Genomic DNA, 24,585 nt, shown 5'->3' with positions numbered 1-24,585 from the left:
TCCCCTGCTGGATAATAAGTAAAAATAATGATAGAAGACAGTTTTGAGAGCAGCTACTCACAAAATGTCACCCCATTTGCCTCTGGTAGCACTTCATTACGTTTCCCTGGGCCCTCAAAGTTTATAGCATCAAATTATTGAGATTAAATCGATGGGACAAAATAAACTTAAATAAAGTGTTTGCCTTAATTTCACCCTCATCTACTTCCTTAGAAGATTGAGGAGATTCAGTATGTCAATGAATATTTTCTTGAACTTCTACATGTGTACAGTAGAGAGCATATTGACTGCATCACAGCCTGGTTTTTGCAACTCCCCTACCCAGGAACGAAGAACATTGCATAAAGTTGTGAACACTGCCCAGTCCATCATAGGTACTGATCTCCCCACCATCTCAAAGGTATCAAAGGTATTTTATTGGTCACATTCACATACACCTAGGTGTAGTGAAGTGAAATGCTTCTTGCCATTTTGCAGCACATAAAGAAGGAATACAGACATAACATTAATAAGAGTTTTAAACATAAAGAACATCCCCCCACAATGGTTCCCATTATGAGGGAAGGCACAAAGTCCAGTCCCCAACCCCAGTTCACCCATAGTCGGGCCTATTGAGGCCTCCACAGTTGCCTCTATGGAGGCCCGATGTTCCAGGCCGTTCTCGTCGGGTGATGTTGCTCCGGCGTCGGGAGAGTCCTCTCAGCGGCTTGGGAACCCTGGAATGGCCGCTTCCGTACTGGAGGCCGCGGCTTCCAAAGCCAACAAGGCCGTGCCGGTTGGAGCTCCACAACTGGCGATCTCATCTAGAGATCCCAGACTCCCGGTGTAAAGTTTGGCGCAGCTGGTCGCTCCACAGTCCCACAGCTCCGCGATGTTTTCCTCAGCGATCTTCAGCTCACCGGAGCTCCAGCGCGGCGACCCAGGCAAGGCATCGCCTGCTCCGCGATAGCGCTCCAGCGCTGTGCCACCACCGACGCTGAGGTTCTGGGCGGTCCCCGACAGGAAACGCCGCTCCAGGCCTGCTGGTAGGCCGCGAGGACGGGTCGAAGCTGCAGCCCGGAGAAAAGCTGCCTCTACGACCAGGTAGGGACCCTGAAAGATAGTTTCCCCCTTCCCCTCCCCCCCCCACATAAAGAAGTCTAGACCTCCAAACAAAACACTTAACTAACTAAAATAAAAGATAAAAATATGAAAAGACAGACAGCTGCTGGCTGGGCAGCCATGCACCGTGCCCATCTAAGGGATCTACAGGAGTTGCTGCCTCAAAAAGACAGCCAGCATCGTCAGAGACCCACACCACCCTAACCACACTCTCATTTCACTCCTGCCATCGGGAAGAAGTTATAGGAACCTGAAAACTGCAACATCCAGGTTCAAGAGCAGCTCCTTTGCTACAACTGTCATATGCTGATTTTTATTTATTGTTTAGTATGGTTTTACAGAGCACCATGTTTACATATCTATGTGGTGCTGCAAGTATGAGTTTCATTGTTCCGTTATATGATTTTAAAAAAGCAGTCTTGATTCTTAACATTTGTGAATTTGGATTGCTAAGTAATTCATTGCAATGTTAATTTGCAAAAACATCAAAAATGTGTTTGTGGATGCAGGAGATTACAGGTGACTTCTTGAGCAAAAAAAAACAAACAGCAGCAGGAGCTCAGTGGGTCAAGCTCCTCCATGTCATCAGTCTGAAGAAGGGACCTAACTGGAAATATTTTCCTCCAGAAATGTGTTTGTGCTTATTGAATCACTGAATTCGACTGAATTACTTTCCACAAGTACCGCTTGTGTTAAATTTTGAATGGTGCACAGTAAGCATATTGGCAAATATAAAGTATTAAATTTATAAATCAAGGATTAACAAGTAAGTACACTCATGAACTTTGATATGTTTCTGATTTCACAAGATTTTGGGGGCAGAATTGATAGCAATAAAGGAAATGAAACATTTAATCTATTTACTATAACTGATAGGAGAAAAAAAATCAAATCTCAAATCCTCTGAAAGATGGCATACTTTTTCCTCATAGTAAATCATACTGAATCTCTTAGCAATCATATAGAACCATTTGAAGCAAAGTTAACATTTTTGAGTCAAAATAACTAATTGGGATCAAATAAATTAACCATAAGTAACTTTTTATTCTGAGCTATGAAAATCCTATGTTTTGGTCTTTTGGTCTAATGTAAAATCAATTCCAACCATTTTTTTCAATTGATTTTTAAGAGGGGTTGGAAAACGTAGTGAATGGGGGGATGGTGGCGTAAGAATGAGAATAGAAAGGGGAAATCAAAATAGGAGAAAGAAGCATCAGAGTGAGAGAAGGGCGAAGTGAGTGAGAGAAAATGAGGGAAGATGAGAGGTTGGAACAGAGATAAGGGAAGGGAACATATGAACATAAAACAGAAACTATGGTGGTCCATTCAGCCCCTCATGCTTGCACTGCAATTCAATAAAATCACGGCACAATCCCCAAACTACTTGACTTCTTTTACATCAAAGAATATATTTCTTAATGACTGAGCCTCTTCAGCCTTACGTTTAGAATATTCCAAAGATTTGCCAGCCTCTGGGTGAAGACATTTCTTCTCATCTCTGTTGTAAGTGTCCAAATGATTGTAACCCTTGTTCAAGACACCTGTGGCAGTAAGTGTAAGGGATGGGTAACAGAGGAAAATGGGAAATTGGGTGAGAAAATAGAGAGACTGAGCATTATTGGGCTGGATTTGGAAGGAGAAAAAAGGAAGGGATCTTCAAAAAGCAGATTTACCAAACTTTCAGTAATTATCTATGTAAATCAGAAACAATTGACACCTGTACAGAAATTAAAGAAATTGTAAATTAATGTTTCCTTATTCGTATTTATATGAATTATTCCATTGATCCTTCACTTCTTATAATCTGTCACATTTTACTTCTCAGTGTAATGGACATTATCTTGTTTGCCCCAGAACTTTATAGATTGAATCAATGAAATATAATATTCCAAATAACAGGTGATGTGGTTTTATGAACTAGGTTTTCCTCTTCTTTTCCCATAACCTATGTCTCAGATGAAATGCAAGAGCTGGAAACTGACCAAAATATGAAGTCCAAAGTCAAGCTCTCCAACCGGCAATCTAATGCTTTTCTTTTGTTGTGTTCTTTCTCGATTAAACAGTTGAATTCAGTTACAAAGCAACTATGTGACTTTTACTATTTAATTTAAAAGGAACATTAAAAAAATTATGAAATGAACTTTGTAAAATGTTTAACCCACGAGCTTACATTCTGAAGAAGCATCGTGGGGAAAAAAGGCTAACCTTAAAGGTCATGATAGGAAAGGCAATAACTAGATTTAGGAAGTGTTTAGATTGTAAGGTGCAGCGAGCTGGCGAATAAAGGTAAACATAAGATGTTGTAAACCAGGCTGAGGACAATAAAACTGATCATGGTATAAAATAAATCATTTTTGCACCCATTTGTCAGAAAAATTGGAGAATGGTTTTCTAAATAACAGGGAATAGGTTATAGTACCTGTAGGGAAAAGAAAACAAGGATGAAAGGGTACAAGGAAATGCTGGTCACTAAAATCCGCGTGTAACCGTTGTGGCTCAGAGTATATAAAGGTTGTAAGTGCTGTGGGTCAGTGAAGCACTTTGGGTTCTCTCAGACTGTTTCCCAATATATATTGTTGGGCCTTGAATAAACTGACGTTTGAAAAACTCACCATTGCTCTCAGAAATGTTCTTTGTGTGATGGCCCGATCTGAGCTGTAATTAAGAGAGCGACTGAGCGACTAAGTCTCACGTGAAAGCCAGATGCAGTCAACAAGTTGTTGTCAGGTGATCAAGTTGTAAGTTGCAGTACTATAAGAACAAATTGGAGACAAAATAAAGTGTAGTGACATTTGTGTGTAGGAAGAAACTGCAGATGCTGGTTTACACTGAAGATAGACACAAAATGCTGGAGTAACTCAGCGGGTCAGTCAACATCTCTGGAGAGAAGGAATAGATGACGTTTCAGGTCAAAACCCTTCAGCTTGTGTGTCAGTCGGAGACTAGGGATATGGAAGGGTAAGATATGAGAATTACAGATAAAGCAGACGATGATAAGGACATGTAGAATGGATCATTGATTGCTGAGGGGAAGGTGGCAAGAATGCATACAATCAGAATAACATAGAACTAATGAGAATAGGTGATTGATGGTCAAAGGGTCTGATTTCAGGCTGTATCTATCAAATCACTACCTTTCATCTTTTCCAATGAACGCCTTTGTCCAACCAATCATATGGCAATCAATTCCCCCCCCCCCCCACTTCACATGTAACCACCTATCATTTTTAAGGCTTTGTCCCTGATCCACTTCTCTTCTAGCTTTCACCCAACTACAATCACCCGGAAGAAGGATTCCGACCTGAAATGTCTCCGTGCTCACGAGAGATGCTGCCTGACCCTCTGAGTTACTCCAGCACCTTGTGCATTTTTTTGAAAACTTTTATCTGCAGTTCCATATTTCCATTTAAGTTATTAACTGTAGGTTGCGATACTGTTTTTAAAGCAAGATAAATGTTCTTAAATAAATCAACCTACAGATATATAAACAGTTAAGTTTGGCATTACAATAACATTATCTGGAACATACCTGTCTATTTTGCTCCCAGACATACACATTTTGATATATTCTTTAAAATAAACAAAGTGCACTTATTAAGGAAAAATAAATGTAAACTTTTGTGTGTAAACTTTTCCCTATTTATTGCAATATTTCACTAATTTGTTATGTTCAAACCTCTGGCCATTTAATTAATATGGCATATACAGTGCCCTCCATAATGTTTGGGACAAAGACCCATCATTTATTTATTTGCCTCTGTACTCCACAATTTGAAATTTGTAATAGAAAAAATCACATGTGGTTAAAGTGCACATTGTCAGATTTTATTAAAGGCCATTTTTATACATTTTGGTTTCACCATGTAGAAATTACAGCTGTGTTTATACATAGTCCCCCCCCCCCCCCCCATTTCAGGGCACCATAATGTTTGGGACAAATGGCTTCACAAGTGTTTGTAATTGCTCAGGTGTGTTTAATTGCCTCCTTAATGCAGGTATAAGCGAGCTCTCAGCACCTAGTCTTTCCTCCAGTCTTTCCATCACCTTTGGAAACTTTTATTGCTGTTTATCAACACGAGTTGTGCCAATGAAAGTCAAAGACACCATTATGAGACTGAGAAACAAGAATAAAACTGTTAAGAGATATCAGCCTAACCTTATGTTTACCAAAATCAACTGTTTGGAACATCATTAAGAAGAAAGAGAGCACTGGTGAGCTTACTAATCGCAAAGGGACTGGCAGGCCAAGGAAGACCTCCACAGATGATGACAGAATTCTCTCTATAATAAAGAAAAATCCCCAAACACCTGTCCGACAGATCAGAAACACTCTTCAGGTGTGGATTTGTCAATGACCACTGTCCGCAGAAGACTTCATGAACAGAAATAAAGAGGCTCCACTGCAAGATGCAAACCACTGGTTTGCCGCCAAAATTGGATGGCCAGGTTACAGTTTGCCAAGAAGTACTTAAAAGAGCATCCACAGTTCTGGAAAAATGTCTTGTGGACAAATGAGATGAAGATTAACTTATATCAGAGTGATGGCAAGAGCAAATAATGGAAGGAAGGAAGTGCATAAAAGATCCAAAGCATACCACCTCATCTGTGAAACATGGTGGTGGGGGTATTATGGCCTGGGCATGTATGGCTGCTGAAGGTACTGTCTCACTTATCTTCATTGATGATATAACTGTTGATGGTAGTAGCATAATGAATCCTGAAGTGTATAAACACATCCTAGCTGCTCAAGTTCAAACAAATGCCTCAAATCTTATTGGCCGACGGTTCATTCTACAAGACAATGATCCCAAACATACTGCTAAAGCAACAAAGATATTTTTCAAAGCTAACAAATGGTAAATTCTTGAGTGGCCAAGTTCAATCACCCGATCTGAACCCAATTGAGCAGGAGTCAAGAGTGTTTTATTGTCATGTGTCACAGATAGAACAATGAAATTCTTACTTGCTGCAGCACAACAGAATATGTAATCATAATAAATAATGTAATGAAAACTCAGAGAAAAAAAAGAACAAGCAATAACAGTGCAATATTAATAATAATGTCTATTGTACTTCAGAGCTTATGTGGTTGTAGTGTTTAATAGGCTGATGGCTGTAGGGAAGGAGCTGTTCCTGAACCTGGACGTTACTTTCCTCAGGCTCCTGTACCTTCTTCCCAATGGCAGTAGTGAGAGGAGTGTGTGGCCAGGATGGTGTGGGTCTTTGATGATGTTGCTGGCGTTTTGAGGCAGCGACTACGATAAATCCCTTCGATGGTGGGGAGGTCAGAGCCGGTGATTGCCTGGGCAGTGTTTACAATTTTTTGCAATCTTTTCTGCTCCTCGACGTTCAAGTTGCCGAACCAGGCCACGATGCAACCAGTCAGTATGCTCTCTACTGTGTACCTATAGAAGTTCAAGAGAATCCTCTTTGACATGCCGAATCTCCATAATCTTCTCAGGAAGTAGAGGCGTTGATGTGCTTTATTTATAATTGCATCAGTGTGCTGGGTCCAGGAAAGATCATTGGGAATATACACACCTAAGGAATTTGAAGTTTTTGACTCTCTCCACCATCGTCCCACTGATATAAACAGGATTGTGTGTCCTCAGCCTTCCTCTTCCAAAGTCCATAATCAGTTCTTTGGTTTTGCTGATATTGAGAGCCAGGTTGTTGTGCTGGCATCATTTGGTCAGTCGGTCGATCTCACTTCTATTCTCTGACTCATCACCCTCTGTAAGCTGAAGAGAAAACTGAAGGGGACTTTCCCCCAAAACAAGCATAAGCTAAAGATGGCTGCAATACATACTGGGAAGAGCATCACCAGAGCAGACACCCAGCAACTGGCGATGTCCATGAATCGCAGACTTCAAGCAGTCATTGTATGCAAAGGATATGCAACAAAATACTAAACGTGACTACTTTCATTTACATGACATTGCTGTGCCCCAAACATTATGGAGCCCTGAAATGGGGGAACTATGTATAGGTATGTTACAAAACTTACCTTCTGCGGCGCTGCAGTTCTGTCACTGGCCGTGTGCGCGACTTTGGCACCTTTGAGGGGGGAGGGGGGGGGGCGGGATTAAAATGCCGTTTTCTCCTGCCTGTCCGAGATATATTTTCTCGGGCTGCTATCTAATGCTGAAAATTCGTTCCGACTGCCGTTCTCGGAATTTCTTTTTAAAACCGCGGGACAATTTCAGCGCAGGAGTAAAATAAAAAATGTCTAACGCCGTCAACGGAACAGATCTCACGTACGGGACAAAGCAAGGTAAGTCGTTTATTTTACACATAAACTTGCTTCTTAGGATGACTATAATCAAAATTTCACATTCCGAAAATGTGATTTGAGCCCCATACGAACCGGCAGTGTTTTCCTGCCGATATGGGGTTTCCCATATGCGAGATGCGATCTCGCTGGCCCTCCACTCCACTCTGGACCACTTGGACAACAAAAACTCATATGTCAGGCTGTTATTCATCGATTACAGCTCGGCATTTAACACAATCATCCCCTCCAAGCTGGTTACCAAACTCGCAGAACTGGGTCTCTGCGCATCCCTCTGCAATTGGATCCTCGACTTCCTCATTCACAGACCACAGTCTGTTCGTATTGGTGGAAATGTGTCAGCCTCAATAACAATCAGCACGGGAGCACCTTAAGGCTGCATGCTCAGCCCCCTGCTGTACTCACTCTATACTCATGACTGCGTAGCCAGTCACAGTGCGAACTCCATCATCAAGTTCGCTGACGACACCACTGTTGTGGGACGTATCACTGATGGGGATGAGTCAGAGTATAGAAGAGAGATCGAGCAACTGTCCATATGGTGCCAGCGCAATAACCTGGCCCTCAACCCCAGCAAAACTAAGGAACTGATTGTGGACTTTGGAAGGAGTAGGAGGGGGACCCGCAGCCCCATTTATATCAACGGGTCGATGGTTGAAAGGGTCAAGAGCTTCAAATTCCTGGGTGTGCACATCTCTGAAGATCTTTCCTGGTCCGAGCACACTAATGCAATTATCAAGAAAGCTCATCAGCGCCTCTACTTCCTGAGAAGATTACGGAGAGTTGGTTTGTCAAGGAAGATTCGCTAACTTCTACAGATGCACAGTAGAGAGCATGCTGACCGGTTGCATCGTGGCTTGGTTCGGCAATTTGAGCGCCCTGGAGAGGAAAAGACTACAAAAAGTAGTAAACACTGCCCAGTCCATCATCGACTCTGACCTTCCTTCCATCCAGGGGATTTATCGCAGTCGCTGCCTCAAAAAGGCTGGCAGTATCATCAATGACCCACACCATCCTCACCACACACTCATCTCCCTGCTACCTTCAGGTAGAAGGTACAGGAGCCTGAAGAATGCAACAACCAGGTTCAGGAATAGCTACTTCCCCACAGCCATCAGGCTATTAAACCTGGCTCGGACAAAACTCTGATCATTAATAACCCATTATCTGTTATTTGCACTTTATCAGTCTATTTATATGTGTATATATTGATACAATGGTATATGGACACACTGATCTGTTTTGTAGTAAATGCCTACTATGTTCTGTGTGCTGAAGCAAAGCAAGAATTTCATTGTCCTATACAGGGACACGTGACAATAAACTCACTTGAACTTGAACTAAATCCACCGCAAACCGCAACGTTCCAATCGATCGTGTTCCACAAACACCCACTCGCAAGATGATTAAAATGACCATTTACGGGAATTAAACACTAAATTCCTTCCATTTGGCCTATAAATTCATGACAATGAGATTTAAAAATCATGTGAATTCTTGTGTGAATATTATTTGGACACTTGGGCTCTTTAAAAATGTTAATCTTTTCTTAACAAATGGATAGATGTTTAGATCTAGTAATTGAATTTTGTAATTAGCTACAATTAGGTAACTAACTAATTATATGCTTTAATTTCAGGTCATCCAAGTAAGATTGTTTCATATTTGTTTCCGGATGCTACAATCTATAATAACTGAACATTTATTTCAATTCTCTTAATTTTTAAGAAAGTTATGGGCTTTTGACTGTCTTCGATCACAGCTGTTGAGTTGTCAATGGAAAAGCAATAGGGAACAAGATGCTAATTTCCGAGTATGAAAATGGCCATAACTTTGTTAATACTGAAGATATGAAAGTGAATTAGGTGTCAAATTAAACTTCGTTTTATGCTTTATCTGATGGGATAAATTGCAGACTTGATTTTTCAAATCTCAAAATTTTGTAACATGTATAAACATTGCTGTAATTTCTACATGGTGAAACCAAAATGTATAAAAATGGCCTTTAATAAAATCTGACAATGTGCAGTTTAACCCCATGTAAATTTTTCCGATTACAAATCTCAAATTGTGGAGTACAGGTGCAAATAAATAAATGATGGGTCTTTGTCCCAAATATTATGGAGGGCACTGTATGTTGACATCTCTATTTAGTACAGAAAATGAGGTACTTTGCCCAAGGAGGGGGGTAGAGAGAGAGGAGGGAAGGGAGATGAGGCACTCTGCCCATTCAATCTGCACATGGGTGGGGGCAAGAAGGATGTTGGGGGAGGATGGAGGTGGGGTGTTAGGAATGAAGATGGGGTTAGGGGGGGAGAATGGGTGGAGAGAAGGATGGAGGTGGGGGAGAAGGGGTGGTGAGAAGGATGGAGGTGAGGGGAGAAGGGGTGGTGAGAAGGATGGAGGGGGGGAGAAGGGGTGGTGAGAAGGATGGAGGTGAGGGGAGAAGGGGTGAGAAGGATGGAGGTGAGGGGAGAAGGGGTGGTGAGAAGGATGGAGGTGAGGGGAGAAGGGGTGGTGAGAAGGATGGAGGTGAGGGGAGAAGGGGTGGTGAGAAGGAGGTGAGGTGAGAAGGGGTGGTGAGAAGGATGGAGGTGAGGTGAGAAGGGGTGGTGAGAAGGGAGAAGGGGGAGAGTGAGAAGGATGGAGGTGGTGAGAAGGATGGAGGTGGTGAGAAGGATGGAGGTGGTGAGAAGGATGAAGGTGGTGGGAAAAGAGGGGTGGTGAGAAGGATGGTGGTGGGGGAGAGGGGGGTGGTGAGAAGGATGGAGGTGGGGAGAGGAGGGCATGGTGAGAAGGATGGAGATGGGGGGGAGAAGGATGGAGGTGGGGGGGAGAGAGAGGGCGGTGAGAAGGATGGAGGTGGGGAGAGAAGAGGGTGGTGAGAAGGATGGAGGTGGGGGGAAAGGATGGAGGTGGGGGAGAGAAGGGGGTGGGGGGAAGGATGGAGGTGGGGGGAAGGATGGAGGTGGGGGAGAGAAGGGGTGGGGAGAAGGATGTGGGTGGGGGAGAGAAGAGGGTGGTGGTGAGAAGGATGGAGGTGGGGGAGAGAAGGGGGTGGTAGAAACATAGAAAATAAGTGCAAGAGTAGGCCAATCGGCCCTTCGAGCCTGCACCGCCATTCAATATGATCATGGCTGATCATCCAACTCTGTATCCTGTTCCTGCCCTCTCCATACCCCCTGATCCCTTTAGCCACAAGGGCCACATCTAACTCCCTCTTAAATATAGCCAATGAACTGTGCCTCAACTACCTTCTGCGGCAGAGAATTCCAGGGATTCACCACTCTCTGTGTGAAAAAAGTTTTTCTCATCTCGGTCCTAAAAGATTCCCCCCTTATCCTTAAACTGTGACCCCTTGTTCTGGATTTCCCCAACATCGGGAACAATCTTTCTGCATCTAGCCTGTCCAACCCCTTAAGTGGGGGAGAGAAGAGGGTGGTGAGAAGGATAGAGGTGGGGGAGAGAAGAGGGTGGTGAGAAGGATGGAGGTGGGTAGGGGGAGAAGGATGGAGATGGGGGAAGGATGGAGATGGGGGAAGGATGGAGATGGGGGAAGGATGGAGGTGGTGAGAAGGATGGAGGTGTGGGGAGAAGAGTAAAGAGGGTTGGAGAATGGAGGTGGAAGAAGGAGGGGACAGAGGAGGAGGTAGGGTGTGGGCAACCTGGTGCAGCCAGTCTGGGTGGGACACGACGTGAGGACAGACACAAAATGCTGGAGTGACTCAATGGGCAACGTTTCGGGTCGAGACCCTTCTTCAGACTGAGCGTAACGTGTGTCAAAGTGCCCGACGTGACGTGACGTGAGGTGACGCGGGGGGGCGGCGGCGGCGGGCGGGCGGGCCGGGCCTGCGAGGCTGACGCCCTATCGGCAGAAAACTAAACCGAGATGGAATCTCCCAGTCTGAACCGGTCACAACCGGTTACTAGCTGTGCCGGAGAAGGTTTGGAGGTTGTTAGTCCAACACAGCCCGCTACCGAAACGGCCGCGGAGAATGAATCGGAGGAGATAAAAAAAAATCCTTCTGAGGAAAAGAAATACCAGCAAATGTCACTGCGGTTGATGCCAGCGTTTGCCAGCTGGTTGTAACTATTAACGCGCGCAGTTTATAACACAGTTTGCAGCGGCAGCGGCGGCAGAGGAGTGAGTGTTCTAAATCGCGACCGACTGAGAGCAAGTACTGTCTTTGTTGTTTTTAAACTGGAGTCTGGACTAAAACGAAGGCGAGGAAGGGAAGAGTCGACCTTGCGTGCGTGTATTTTTTTAAATTCCCGCCATTTGCTTCCCTCCCCCCCCCCCCCTCTCCCCATCGCCACCACCACCACCCCCTCTTGCCCCCCCATCCCCACCACCATCGGTCCACCACCATCGGTCCACCAAACTCCTGCGCGCAAGGGGTAAGATCCTGTGAGAGGGAGGCATCGCTCGGTCGGGTGCGTGGTGGAGCTCGTTCATTTACAAGTGGAGGAGGCCTGCGGTGTGTTTAACCGAAATACCGTTTTGGGGTGAGTGTCCATAAGTTGTCGGATATATGTCTATATATGCGGGACGGGTGCAGCGGCGCCGAGGCCTGGCTGAGGCCGGGCGCTGCTTTGAGCGGGAGGGAGGGAGGGAAGACTGACTGCCGGGGAGGGAGCGAGGGAGGGGCGGGCGGTCGGACGGTCTGCACGGCCCTCGTCCGCCGCACGGAGCCGCTGTGTGTGTATGTGAGGGGGGGTGGACAGGAGGAGCAACAAGAACAACAACAAGAAGATTGGGGCAGGCGGGCGGCCGACCTACCGCTTCTCCCCTCCCGAGCCCTCGCTCGTGTGGATATTTAAATCCCCGTGCCGCCTCGCCGTGTCTACCCCGCCTGGCGTGGAACATTCCAGAAACAACGGCCGGGGCTGACGGCGACATCGCTGCACCGAGACTCGTGATGACCTGCCCTGACTTGTCTTGGTCCCGTCCCCCCCACACACCCAAGTCAATGGATGGCACTCGTGCTTCACAAACAACCCCCAGCCAATATTATTTTTGTGTGTGTCAACTTTTTTAATAAATTGCAAACATTACGCATAGTTAACGTTCTAATTGGCTCTGCTCGAAGGATGGCACACCGTTGAGTTTTGTTGTCAGGGTAAAAGCAAGACCAGTAGAGAACTTGGTGAATGGATATGTGGAAACTTTTATTAGTAGGTCTGTGAGGTTTTTTTTTTGATGTCAATAGCCACGCAGTGAAACTGGCGGGACTGCAGCACGTGTGCAGGCATTTTTAAACTGTTATTTGTTACTCACAGCGGTAACTTGCATTTCAGTTCTGCAAATGTTGCAGTTGACATACCAGGAAACAATTTGTTTCCGAGTTGATACACAAACAAGCTATAGGAAGGATTGAAATGTTGCAAAAAAAAAACTAAATGCAGGAAATCTGGAATAAAAACAGTCTTGAAACGCGAGAATAGGGTGATTTCACGAAAGGTCACTGGAGTGTAGATTCGCACCCACGTGACCGAAAATCTCAAGTGGAGTACATGCTATACATCCGGTACATGTTAGTTAATGGGAAAACACGCACTTTCCCACCCGTTAAAAACATCGAAAACGGCCAGTTTTTGAGCTGCAATTTACTGTGCCAGTCGGGGTGACCGTGAGGCACAGCTACCTAGATTTACAGTCCAAAAAAAAGATAGAAACTAAGGTAAATTAAAGAGGGAACTGAAGGTGCCAATCCAGCGGAAGTGAACAGCGGACATTTGCCGTGGAGATTTAAGCCCAAAATATCGGGAATTATCGCGTTTGCTTGCTGAATTTCATCAAAAGTAAGTCAATAATGCCTTATTGGGGACTGTAAATCTAGGTAACCTCACGGTCACCCCGACTGGCACAGTAAATTGCAGCTCAAAAACTGGCCGTTTTCGATGATTTTAACGGGTGGGAAAGTCAAGTCAAGTTTATTTGTCACATACACATACGAGATGTGCAGTGAAATGAAAGTGGCAATGCTCGCGGACTTTTGTGCAAAAGACAAACAACAAAACAACCAAACAAATTATAAACACAATCATAACACACATATTCTTTTACATAATAAATAATGGAAGGAAAAAAAACGTTCTGTAGAGTTAGTCCCTGGTGAGATAGGCGTTTACAGTCCGAATTGCCTCTGGGAAGAAACTCCTTCTCAACCTCTCCGTTCTCACCGCATGGCAACGGAGGCGTTTGCCTGACCGTAGCAGCTGGAACACTCCGTTGCAGGGGTGGAAGGGGTCTTCCATGCTTTTATTTGCTCTGGAGTTGCACCTCCTGTTGTATCGTTCCTGCAGGGGGATGAGTGAAGTTCCCATAGTGCGTTCGGCCGAACGCACTACTCTCTGCAGAGCCTTCTTATCCTTGGCAGAGCAATTCCCAAACCAGATGGTAATGTTCCCGGACAAGATGCTTTCCACCGCCGCTGCGTAGAAGCACTGGAGGATCCTCGGAGACACTCTGAATTTCCTCAATTGCCTGAGGTGGTAATGGCGCTGCCTTGCCTTACTCACAAGTGCTGAGGCGTGTGATGCCCATGTCATATCCTCAGATATGTGGACTCCCAGATATTTAAAACAGTTCACCCTATCCACAGGATCCCCATTTATCCTCAATGGAGTGTACGTCCTCGGATGATGTGCCCTCCTAAAGTCCATGATCAGCTCCTTTGTTTTTTTGATGTTCAAGAGGAGGCTGTTATCCTGGCACCAGAGTGCTAGAATCAGCCACCTCCTCCCGGTAGGCCTTCTCATGGTGCGTGTTTTCCCATTCACTAACATGTACCGGATGTATAGCATGTACTCCACTTGAGATTTTCGGTAACGTGGGTGCGGATCTATGCTCCAGTGACCTTTCGTGAAATCACCCTATTCAGGCAGCATGGATGGAATGAGAAATTATCAATGTTTTGGGTCTGACCCTTTGCCGCTTCTCTCGCCACAAATACTGACACAGTTTTTGTTTTTTTTACCAACACTTTGTTGAAATATAACAATTGTACTGAGTAATCTCCAGCTTTCTAATGTATTGATTGGTACGTTCACATTTTGTGGATGCAAGTGATGGTTTGGTATATCAGATTGTTTAATCTGCAACAATAAAGGAATTTCATTGTAAATTTCCCCCTTCCCATTCTGAGTGCAGATCATTTTACAGCCCATTTAGTTGCTATAAATTGTAATATTTTTGTATTGACTCAATTTTGTGCATTACAATTTAAATTGTGTACATTTGCCAACGTGTTTTCCAGTTTACTACTTCCCTGAAGATGTTGACTCGTACTGGGGGTACTGTTCCATATCGTTGGGCATCCTCTGGTATCTTGCCTAAGTGGTTGCTGTTCAGTACCAACCTAGACAGTGAGTGTTGGCAGGCGATTTCACTGTGGTGTATCACATCTGAGCCCAGTCCTGTCATTGTCTGACATCCAGAGTGTTTTTTGTAGTAAGAGTTGCAGCATAGTGACAGGAGTCGGTATCTTCTTGTTCCTCCATACTTTTGTCAATATACTGAAGATTCAGCTTAGCGTAAAGTCAGGGTATCATGTCAGATGTAGCTGGAACCATCAGATGGTCTTTGATGGATTTCATAACTTGGCAATTTCCGGATTTTAAACAGTTTTTCTAGTTTGATCACAAGTGAATTCTAATTTACTCATTAAAAAGATAAGCAGATATTCTATAATACCTAAGCAGGGAGGAGGCAAATTGTGACAAACTTTGTTGCATGTTACATCTAATCTCCTGTGTTCTGAAGTACTCCGAAAGTGCAATTATCTGTCCTATCAGATTTGCCTCTAAAATAGTGGTAAATTTAAACATGAATTTTGTATGTTAATGCAGAGTGAGTCTGCAGCGATGCAACTGACAAGGCAATGATGACAGGTACTACTTTGATTTGGAGGTTGATAATGTTGTCAACTTGACTACTTGGATTTATGCAATGACTGGCTCCCGTGTACTTAACTGAAAGTTCTAACTTTATCTTTCTTTTTAATTTATTTAGGAATTACATCGTTTTTTCTTGCAGTGATCTATGCCAGCCATAATGACTATTTTAGCGGATCACGCAGCTCGCCAGCTGCTGGACTTCACTCAGAAGCTTGATATAAACCTTTTGGACAATGTGGTAAATTGTCTGTATCATGGAGAAGGGGCACAGGTAACAATCAAATTTAAATACAGAATAATACAATATCACTTTAAATGGATTGCACTTGTTCATAGTGAGTTGCCCAAGTGTATGTGGATTGCTGAATTATGAGAATATTTACGAGAAAGCAATGGTTTTTCTCTTTTAAAACGGAGACGTTTGAAACTGCACAAATAATTATTGGTTAATATCAGCATTGGAATAATATTGGAAATTTATGGTAGAGCGAGAGAGAGCCCATTTGACGATCATGTACTAATTAGCATATCCATACCTCTTGTTTATCCTCGTGTCTTTTTCTCTTTGCATTGTCTAGGTTCTTGTAATCCTATGTATCTCACTTACATTGCCTATGAGTTTCCATTGTTTCTAAAATAAAAATCAAGCCTAATGCCTTGTTCCTAAATTACATTCTTTCTTTGGTAACACCATTGTCAATACGGAATTCATCATTGAGAACATGATTCAGTCTGTTTACAGATGGTTATGGATAATATTGATTCTTGGGTGAAAATGCAAAATGGGGGAAAGCTATTTGAAAAATTATTAGGCAGGAACTAGGGAAAGCAAGTTTAAATTTAAATTTCACTTGAGAACCCTTTAAAAGATTATATACTCAATTTGAAGAGTACAGGTCCAAAGGGTTCATGTGATCGTGAATTATAAGGGTGGCAAAGGTTGGGTATCTTGGACGACAAAATATCGTAGCATTTAGTCAAAAACAAAGTTCCCAAAGCAACAGAATCATTTCCCATCTAGTCCCATGGCTGTCTGATTTAGTTCTTAGTTTCCCAGTGTTTACTAAATGCACAATGGTGTATTTAGTGCTCAAAATTATATCCCCATTCATCACAACTGGCTAACTCTCCTTCTAAGCTTAATTTGCTGAGAGAATGACTCATATGCTGAGAGAATGGAGTGGCTAGGCTTGTACACTCTGGAGTTTAGAAGGATGAGAGGGGATCTTATTGAAACGTATGAGATTGTTAAGGGTTTGGACACGCTAGAAGTAGGAAACATGTTCCTGATGTTGGGGGAGTCCAGAATTGGGCTCCAGTTTAAGAATAAGGGGTAAGCCATTTAGAACGGAGACAAGGAAACACTTTTTCTCTCAGAGAGTTGTGAGTCTGGAATTCTCTGCCTCAGAGGGCGGTGGAGGCACGTTCTCTGGATGCTTTCAAGAGAGCTAGATATGGCTCTTAAAGATAGCGGAGTCAGGGGATATGGGGAGAAGGCAGGAACGGGCTACTGATTGGGGATGATCAGCCATGATCGCATTGAATACTTGAAGGGCCGCATGGCCTACTCCTGCACATATTGTCTATTAAGCCCATGAGCTGCAATCAATGACAGCCACAAAACTGCATTGCTTTTACTTGAATGATCATATACCTCTGGTCTCTAGTCGTCCTCCTTATTTATGCATTAGAACTTTCAGCATCTACAACATTATATATCTGAAAGGACTTCTGCTTATTTGGCAAGCCCAATGCTGGTGTGCTAATTATGGCTTTCATTAAATCGTTGTAAGCTTTGTCTTGTCCTGGACCCCATTCCATTGGTTCAAGATCTGCACTCTCAATTCGCACTAGCTTCTGAATTGGCTCAACCATCTCAGAATAGAAAAACACAGTGCTGGAGTAACTCAGTGGGTCAGACAGCATCTGTAGAAGACGTGTATAGGAGATGTTTCCCATCCGGACCACTCTTTTGATTAATTATAATAGGGAGCAAAAATGATGGGGATGGGAGAAGCCAGAAGAAAGTATATGGATTGGGTGGGAAAAATTGTGCAACTCTTCTTCTCTCCCCCCCTGGGGTAAATAAAGTTGTATCATAGAAAATAGACGCAGGAGTAGGCCATTCGGCCCTTCGAGCCAGCACTGCCATTCAATATGATCATGGCTGATCATCCAAAATCAATACCTGCGTTCTCCCCATATCCCTTGATTCTGTTAGCCCGAAGAGCTATATCTGACTCTTGAATATATCCAATGAATTGGCCCCCACTGCCTCTGACGTGGGGTAGACTGACTTGCCCGTCTTAAACTCTCCCCTAAGAATTTAAGAATTTTATATGTAAGAATTCCCCTCATCCTTCTCAATTCCAGTGAATATAAGCTCAGTCGATTCATTCTTTCATCATATGTCAATCCTGCCATCCCGGGAATTAGCCTGATGAACCTATACTGCACTCCTTCAATGGCAAGAACGTCCTTCCTCAAATAAGGAGACCAAAACTGCACACAATACTCCAGGTGTGGTCTCACCAGGGCCCTGTGCAACTGCAGTAGGGCCTCCTTGCTCCTTTACTCAAATCTTGTTGATATGAAGGCCAACATGCCATTTGTTTTCTTCATTTATCCACATACCCAACCTATCCAAGTCACCCTGCAGCCTTCTAGCATACTCGCAGCTCACACTGCCACCCAGCTTTGTGCCATCTGCAAACTTGGAGATGTTATATTTAATTCCTATGTCTAAATCGTTAATATATATTGTAAATAACTGGGATCCCAGCACTGATCCTTGCGGCACCCCTTTAGTCACTGCCTGCCATTCTCAAAAGGACCCGTTAATTCTTTCTCTTTGCTTCCTGTTTGCCAACCAGTTCTCTATCCTTGTAAATACCCTGCCCCCAATACCATGTGCTCTAATTTTGCACACTAATCTTTTGTGTGGAACATTGACAAATTATATCATAAATGGGTATACATCCAGGTGGAGCACAAGGAAGGGGAGGTGGGGGATGGAATGTTAACTAAAATTGGAGCATTCGGTGTCCATGCTGTTGAATTTTAAGCTATCCAAGTAGAATATGAGGCGCTGTTCCACCAATGCCTGTATTTCCCCAGAAGAATAAAATAGTTTGTCAGTTCTCACAATAACTCTTACCAACTTTTACATCAAATGCATCCTATTGACTGTCCAAGAATTTGTCTGTCCAAGACAGCAAGCCATTACACAAAGTCCTTCCACACTTCACGCTTCAGGAAAGCAGCCAACATATTCATGGACCATTTTATGGCCCTATCGGGCAGACGGTACAAATGCTTGAAAGCACCTACCAGATTCAGGAACAGCTGCTTTTGCATTATCAGGCTACAGCATGGTCTTTTTATAAGCTAAAGGTGTGCTCCCAATCTTCCAACCTACCGTTGCATTGCCGCCGTTGCACTTAAAAAAAAAACTGCACTACAACTTTAATGCTATAAAGCTGTACAATATTCTGCACTCTAGTGTTTCTCTCTCGGTACTACGTGTTGTATTTGTGTGTGGCCTGATTGTACTTGAGTACCATGTGATTTGACTGGATAACAAGCAAAGTTTTGGCGTATCGATACACGTTACAATAATATAACAATACCAGCACCAAAGGTGCAGATGTTTTGTGGAGGGTTGAAGAGATTCACCTGGATATTGTCTAGATTTCACTGAGGGTGATGGGTGTATGTAGCGAGCTGCTAGAGGTAGCTGAGGCAGGTTCTATAAACAGCATTTTAAAACTCGCATGAATAGGAAAGGTTTGGAGGGGTAAGAGCCAAACACAGGCAGATGGAATTAGCTTTAGATGGGGGTATCTTGGTTGGCATGGCTGAGTTGGGCCAAAAAGCCTGTTTCCGTGCTCTTTGACAATAATTGGATAGCATTAGCTATGAGAGGATGCACTAATTATATTGTTTTCGCTGGAGAATAGGGTGCTGAGGGGTGAGCTGTAGAATGTTTTGCGACATAGAACATAATAATTGGTAATTTCTTAGGATGTAAATGTCAAATACTAGAGGGCAGAGGTGAAAGGGAGAATATTTAAAGAAGATGTGTGAGGCAGTTTTTTGCGGGGGTTCTTGGATGTCTTGCACACAAGGCGAGGGTAGCGGTGATAGCAAAGTTTAAATGTTCAGATGTGAACAGGCAAGAACTCGGGACCCACCATGTGAGATTGGGTAAATTTGCATCATGGCTCAAGCAGACATAGTAGGCTGAAGGGACTGTTCCTGTGATTTAATCAGTCTATTGGTGCCTCTTTCCTGTCTGAAATTGTCTTCCCTGCAATTAATTGGACTGCTGTTTTGGTATCACCTCTAAATTTATTTAATATATTCACTATATTACAGTGGTAGTTTTTAACTTCAGTAGGAGATTGTTTACCAGTTTGCCGCCCACGTCCATCTTTCTTGGCTAACAATCTAACCTTCGGCCACCAAGACGCAGATACATTTTCGGGCCTTATTTTAGGGTAAAAAAATAGCGTCTTCATTGCCGGGAAATACGGTAGTTAACAGTATTGATGTAGAGAGTGCTCTTGGGGTCCAGGCCAATGGCTCCCTAAAAGTGGCAACACAAGTAGACAGTGGAAAGAAGACGTTTGATATATTTACCTTCATCAGCCGGGGCTCTGAGCACCAGGAAGTAATGTTGCAACGTTATAGTTCTTTTGTCAGTCTGCATTTGTAGTATTGTGTGCAGTTCTGGTCACCTCTTTTTTGGAACGATATGGTGGCGCTTTGCAGAGGGTGCAGAAGTGGTTTACCAGAATGCTGCCTCGATTTGAGGATATTGGCTATATGGAGAAGTTGGTCAAACTTGGATTATTTTCTCTGAGGTGTCGTTGGCGTATATACGTATATAAAATTGAGACATAGATAAACATAGACAAAACCTTTTCCCGATCTTAATGTCAAACACTTGAGTGTATGACTCTAAAATTAGTGGGGGGGAGGGGGGGGGGTAAATGTGTAAAGGAGTTGGTTATGTGGTGCAAATTATTTTTACACTGGTTGCTTAGAATCTGCTCTGATAAATGGTGTTGGAAGCAGATGAGGATATGGATATGCAGGATATAGAGGGATAAAGATCACGTGCAGGCAGAGGAGATTAGGTTTTATGATATATATTCATAAAACCTATATATATATCTTCAGCTTTACTTGGAAAAGAATTTTGTAATATTCCTGGCAATAAATGTAAAATTTACATTTTGATGTATTTTTGCTTCAAGAAAGCTGCACGCAAGCCAAACAGTCCCATTTGTTTTTTGAAAGGCGATATCGGTAATATGATGGTTATCGTACCAGTCTCAACTATCTCTTCTTGCTGCTTGTTCCAAATACCCTCCCTGTGTCCTCTGGTTCTTGATTCCCCTCTTCTTCTTGGTAAAAGGGTCTATTCACCTCATGATCTTGTACACCCCTCATCCTCCTGCGTGCCAAGAAATAACATATGAGCCTGCCCAGCTTCACCATATAGCTCAGGTCCTCGAGTTCAGGCAACATCCTCGTAAATCTTCTCTGCACCCTGTCCAGCTTAACAACACCTTCCTATAGCAGGGTGACCAAAATTAACACGATACTCCAACCAGTAGTATCCTGAATGATGAAGGCCAATATGCCCAAAATCTCCTCTCTGTGAAGCCACTTTTAAGGAACTAGTACCAGCACTCCCAGATCTTTCTGCTCTACAATGCTCCCCAGAGTCCTGCCATTCATCGTGTATGTCCTGGCCTGCTTTGATATGCCAAAATGCAGCACTTGATAAGTGCATTAAACTCCTCAGTCCATTTGTCCAACTGCTGACCAACATTTGTCAAGATCCTGCTGTAATATTTGATAATCTTTGCTACTATACCATCCACTTTAATGTCATCTGTAAATTTACTAATCATGCTTTCTACATTCTCTCGATCCTCTCACTTGATATTGCCACCCTGGGAAAAAGATTCTGACCTATCTATGCATTTCATAATTTTGTGTACTTCTATCGGGTCTCCCTTCAAAAACAACGGTGGTCCCAGCACAAATCGCTGCAGAACTCCACTGCTAACATACCTCTAGCCAGAATAACACTTTTCCACCACAGCCCGCTGTCTTCTATGAATTTAGGCAACCAGGTCACTGTGGATCCCATGCAACTTAATCTTCTAGATCAGCCCAACATATGGGACTTTATCAAATCGGAATAAAATTCATGTAGACAACATCTCCTGTCCTACCCTCATTGATCGTTAGCTCTTCAAAAAAACGCAGTCAAATGCATAAGACATGGCCTGCCAAAGATACAAACATGCAGATTGTCCTAGTTGTTCCCTTGCAGGTCCAGAGATCTGGGTTCGGTCCTGACCGGGTGCCATCTGTATGGAGTCTGCATGTTCTCGGTGACCATGCAAGTTTTCTCCAGATGCTCTAGTTTCCTCCCACATTACAAAGGTTTGTAGGTTAATTGGCTTCTGAAAATTGCCCCTAGTGTGTGGATGCGAAACTGGGATAACATAGAACTAATGTGTGGGATGGCATTGCGAATGTGGGCTAAAGGGCCTATTTCCACGTTGTATTACTAAATTAGGCTAAACTTAGTGATTTAATAATAGGTAACTTTGGAGCACTTAGAAATAGCACTGCAATGTTTTGAAAATATTTAAGTTTGGAATGTTATGCATGTCATTACTGTAAGCAAGGAGTAATGTCCCTAGATCTTTTGATTGGCGTTTACATATTTTGCACATAAAGATCTGGTGACGGTACAGAATCAATTCTTGAATTACATATGTTACCAATAATCAAAATGCTCAATACTTTTCCATTATTTGGAAATTTTCTTAAAGATGTTGTCATCTAGCCTAAGTAGAAGCAGGGTGTTAGCTGCCCACGGGAAATATGAGGTTCACCCTATCGGTATGAACATTAACTTCGTCGCTCTTGCTTTTCCCCTCTCTCCATCCCCTCCCCTTCCCAGTTCTCCGACCATTCTTACTGTCTCCGACTGCATTTTTCTCTGTTTACTTTGTTGTTAACTTCTCCCAACTAACTATTCTATATTTTCCTTGAACTCCCTTCCCTTTGCCCTGTTTTCACACTTTACCCTTCCTTACTTACCCTTCCTTATCTGTACACTTCCTTATCTGAAGAGGGGTCTCGACCCGAAACGTCGCCCATTCCTACTCTCCAGAGATGCTTCCTGTCCCGCTGAGTTAGTCCAGCATTTTGTGTCTGTCTATGATTTAAACCAGCATCTGCAGTTCCTTCCTAAACAGAAAACGTTGTCTTACATTTGATGTAACCTCCCCAAGGTGATCAGAACATTGCCTCAAAAACACTTTAACCATGGGTAGTCATTGAAATTGACAACCAGTTACTTATTTTGACACTGGTGCAACGGTACTGTCAAAATTATCATATAACCTTAATATCTTTAGCTTGCAGTAATAAAAATAAACATTGCTATTGAAACGATATGTCAATTTTGTTCTAATTTATTTTGCTTAGATTATCTTTAGATTGCTATACAGTAACTACCAATGATTTAATACTCTGCTGTTTATATATGTTTTTTTTGGAGTGGTGCTTGATTCCAAATAATTGTGAAATTACTTTTCCTGATAGCAAAGAATGGCTCAAGAGGTTTTAACTCATTTAAAGGAGCATCCTGATGCATGGACAAGAGTTGACACTATTCTGGAGTTTTCACAAAATATGAATACTAAAGTAAGTGAAATGTTCATGAGAAGAAGTCTTCGAAATCTGAATATTGAATTAAACCTTTGACAAGACAAACTTATACTGTTTCACGACAGGGTTTGGAGGTGTTTTGGGATGTTTACATGGCAATTAGGCAACTCTTGGTGTGATTAGAAACACGAGGGAGGTGTGGAAACATTTGTACTTTAGAGCCATCTTTATCATTTTAATTTCTAAGCAGTGCAAATTGATCATACTGATATGAAATCATGAGCAGTTTGCTTACATATTATTACGGTTTAGGGGTAATGTGTATTACATTTTAAATATCTTCTGTTTTGATCAAACATCCTGCTAATTGGCCCAGTGCAGTTAAACTTGGAATTATTTTTGACCTTTGGTTCCTGAATGCTTCCTTTTTGAAGCACCGGTACCAATTTTCAGTAAGTTACAAGGTAAACCTTGAGTGAATTAGTCTATTTGGGCACTCTTTGCAAGCATGTTTATAATGCCTACTTGTAAATATCCAGCACAAGTATTTCTAACTCTTTAAATTTACTGGTGTTATTTTACTAATTTTACTCTGGAATCTGTAGTAATTGCTGTGATTAGATTTTGAGAACATGTTATTGAGATGGAATATCATCTGCACAGTATTTCCTCAAATTTCTGACCTAATCTTAGTGAAGGTGTTTGTCTTGTTTTCTTGCCTGTTGCATTGTTTTGTTACTGACAGTTATTACTAATTTTTAAGCTGATTTGTCAACAGTATTTGTAAAACTCAAAATTGTATCTTGTGACAAATGAGATGATTAGAGGAACAGAGAAAACTGAAGGTAAAGAATCTCTTGCATACCTAAATTTAAAATCATTGGTGCTAAATTTTATGCGCTGACATTTGGCTTTACAACAGTTTTATGCAATCACTATTTTAGTATTTTTTTATTCAAACTGTTAATGTTATTTGACATTAATCATAATGTTCCATTATGTTGATTGTAATAGGAAGAAAAGGGGTGTCTTCCTGTGCAACTGACACAGCTAGGCTTTGGCGGCAGGCCTCCACAAGGTCTACCCTTTTGATTCCCTTTAACTGAATTCTGTTCATCTATGACTTTGTTATAAGGGGATGGGTTAAGAGTATAATAAACAGGCTGAGGGAAAAAAGAAAATGTAATGTGAATTATTTCTCCTGTAGGGATCAGTATTGTTTTCTATTGCTCTTATTATTTTGCACACAAATAGATTGTTTCTGAGTTATGCAACTTTGACACTCATGGATTTCCTTTTCCGAAACATCCAAAGCTTAATAGCTGCTGTCCATGCTACTATAGATTTGGTTGGTTGCTCTTGAGCAGCTTTATGACAAATTTGAAGATTTTCCTCACATGTCACATCATCACAATCTCGAATGTACAAATTTTATATCTATATTTATTTGCCAATATTCACTGCAAAATTGCTGTGCTAAGCTTTTTCTTAAAATAATAATTATTAAATCCCCCCCATATCATTGGTGGTTCTGGATATCTGGCTATCCTGCTGTAGAAACTGCATGAAACCTATATTCCTCTTGACCA

The 24,585-nt window shown here is 42.6% G+C and overlaps 1 protein-coding gene and 1 long non-coding RNA gene across 12 annotated transcripts in view; one reads left to right on the top strand and one right to left on the bottom strand.

Annotated features, from left to right (window-relative positions):
• Window positions 1-1,434: 1,434 nt before the first annotated feature.
• On the bottom strand, window positions 1,435-12,304 carry LOC129699809 (uncharacterized). The gene is made up of 3 exons (XR_008723942.1): window positions 12,174-12,304; window positions 3,714-3,852; window positions 1,435-2,642 (listed from the first exon to the last, which is right to left on the bottom strand). It is a non-coding gene; the product is annotated as an uncharacterized LOC129699809 (long non-coding RNA).
• LOC129699808 (exportin-1) overlaps window positions 11,760-24,585 on the top strand; it is a 67,119-nt gene continuing 54,293 nt past the window's right edge. The window contains exons 1-4 of one of the 11 annotated variants that reach the window (XM_055639921.1): window positions 11,760-11,899; window positions 15,245-15,286; window positions 15,408-15,563; window positions 22,931-23,032. In XM_055639921.1, coding sequence (XP_055495896.1) covers window positions 15,438-15,563; window positions 22,931-23,032 — 228 coding nt within the window. In that variant the 5' untranslated portion in view covers window positions 11,760-11,899; window positions 15,245-15,286; window positions 15,408-15,437. Of the gene's footprint in view, window positions 11,900-13,269; window positions 15,564-22,930; window positions 23,033-23,092; window positions 24,075-24,585 lie in introns of those variants that run through there. The other 10 variants (XM_055639924.1, XM_055639922.1, XM_055639920.1 and 7 more) reach the window with 10 other exon arrangements.

This window comes from Leucoraja erinacea, chromosome 8, assembly GCF_028641065.1.
Source record: "Leucoraja erinacea ecotype New England chromosome 8, Leri_hhj_1, whole genome shotgun sequence".
NCBI classification, from domain to species: domain Eukaryota; kingdom Metazoa; phylum Chordata; class Chondrichthyes; order Rajiformes; family Rajidae; genus Leucoraja; species Leucoraja erinaceus.
This window is presented reverse-complemented; position numbering and strand designations above follow the sequence as displayed.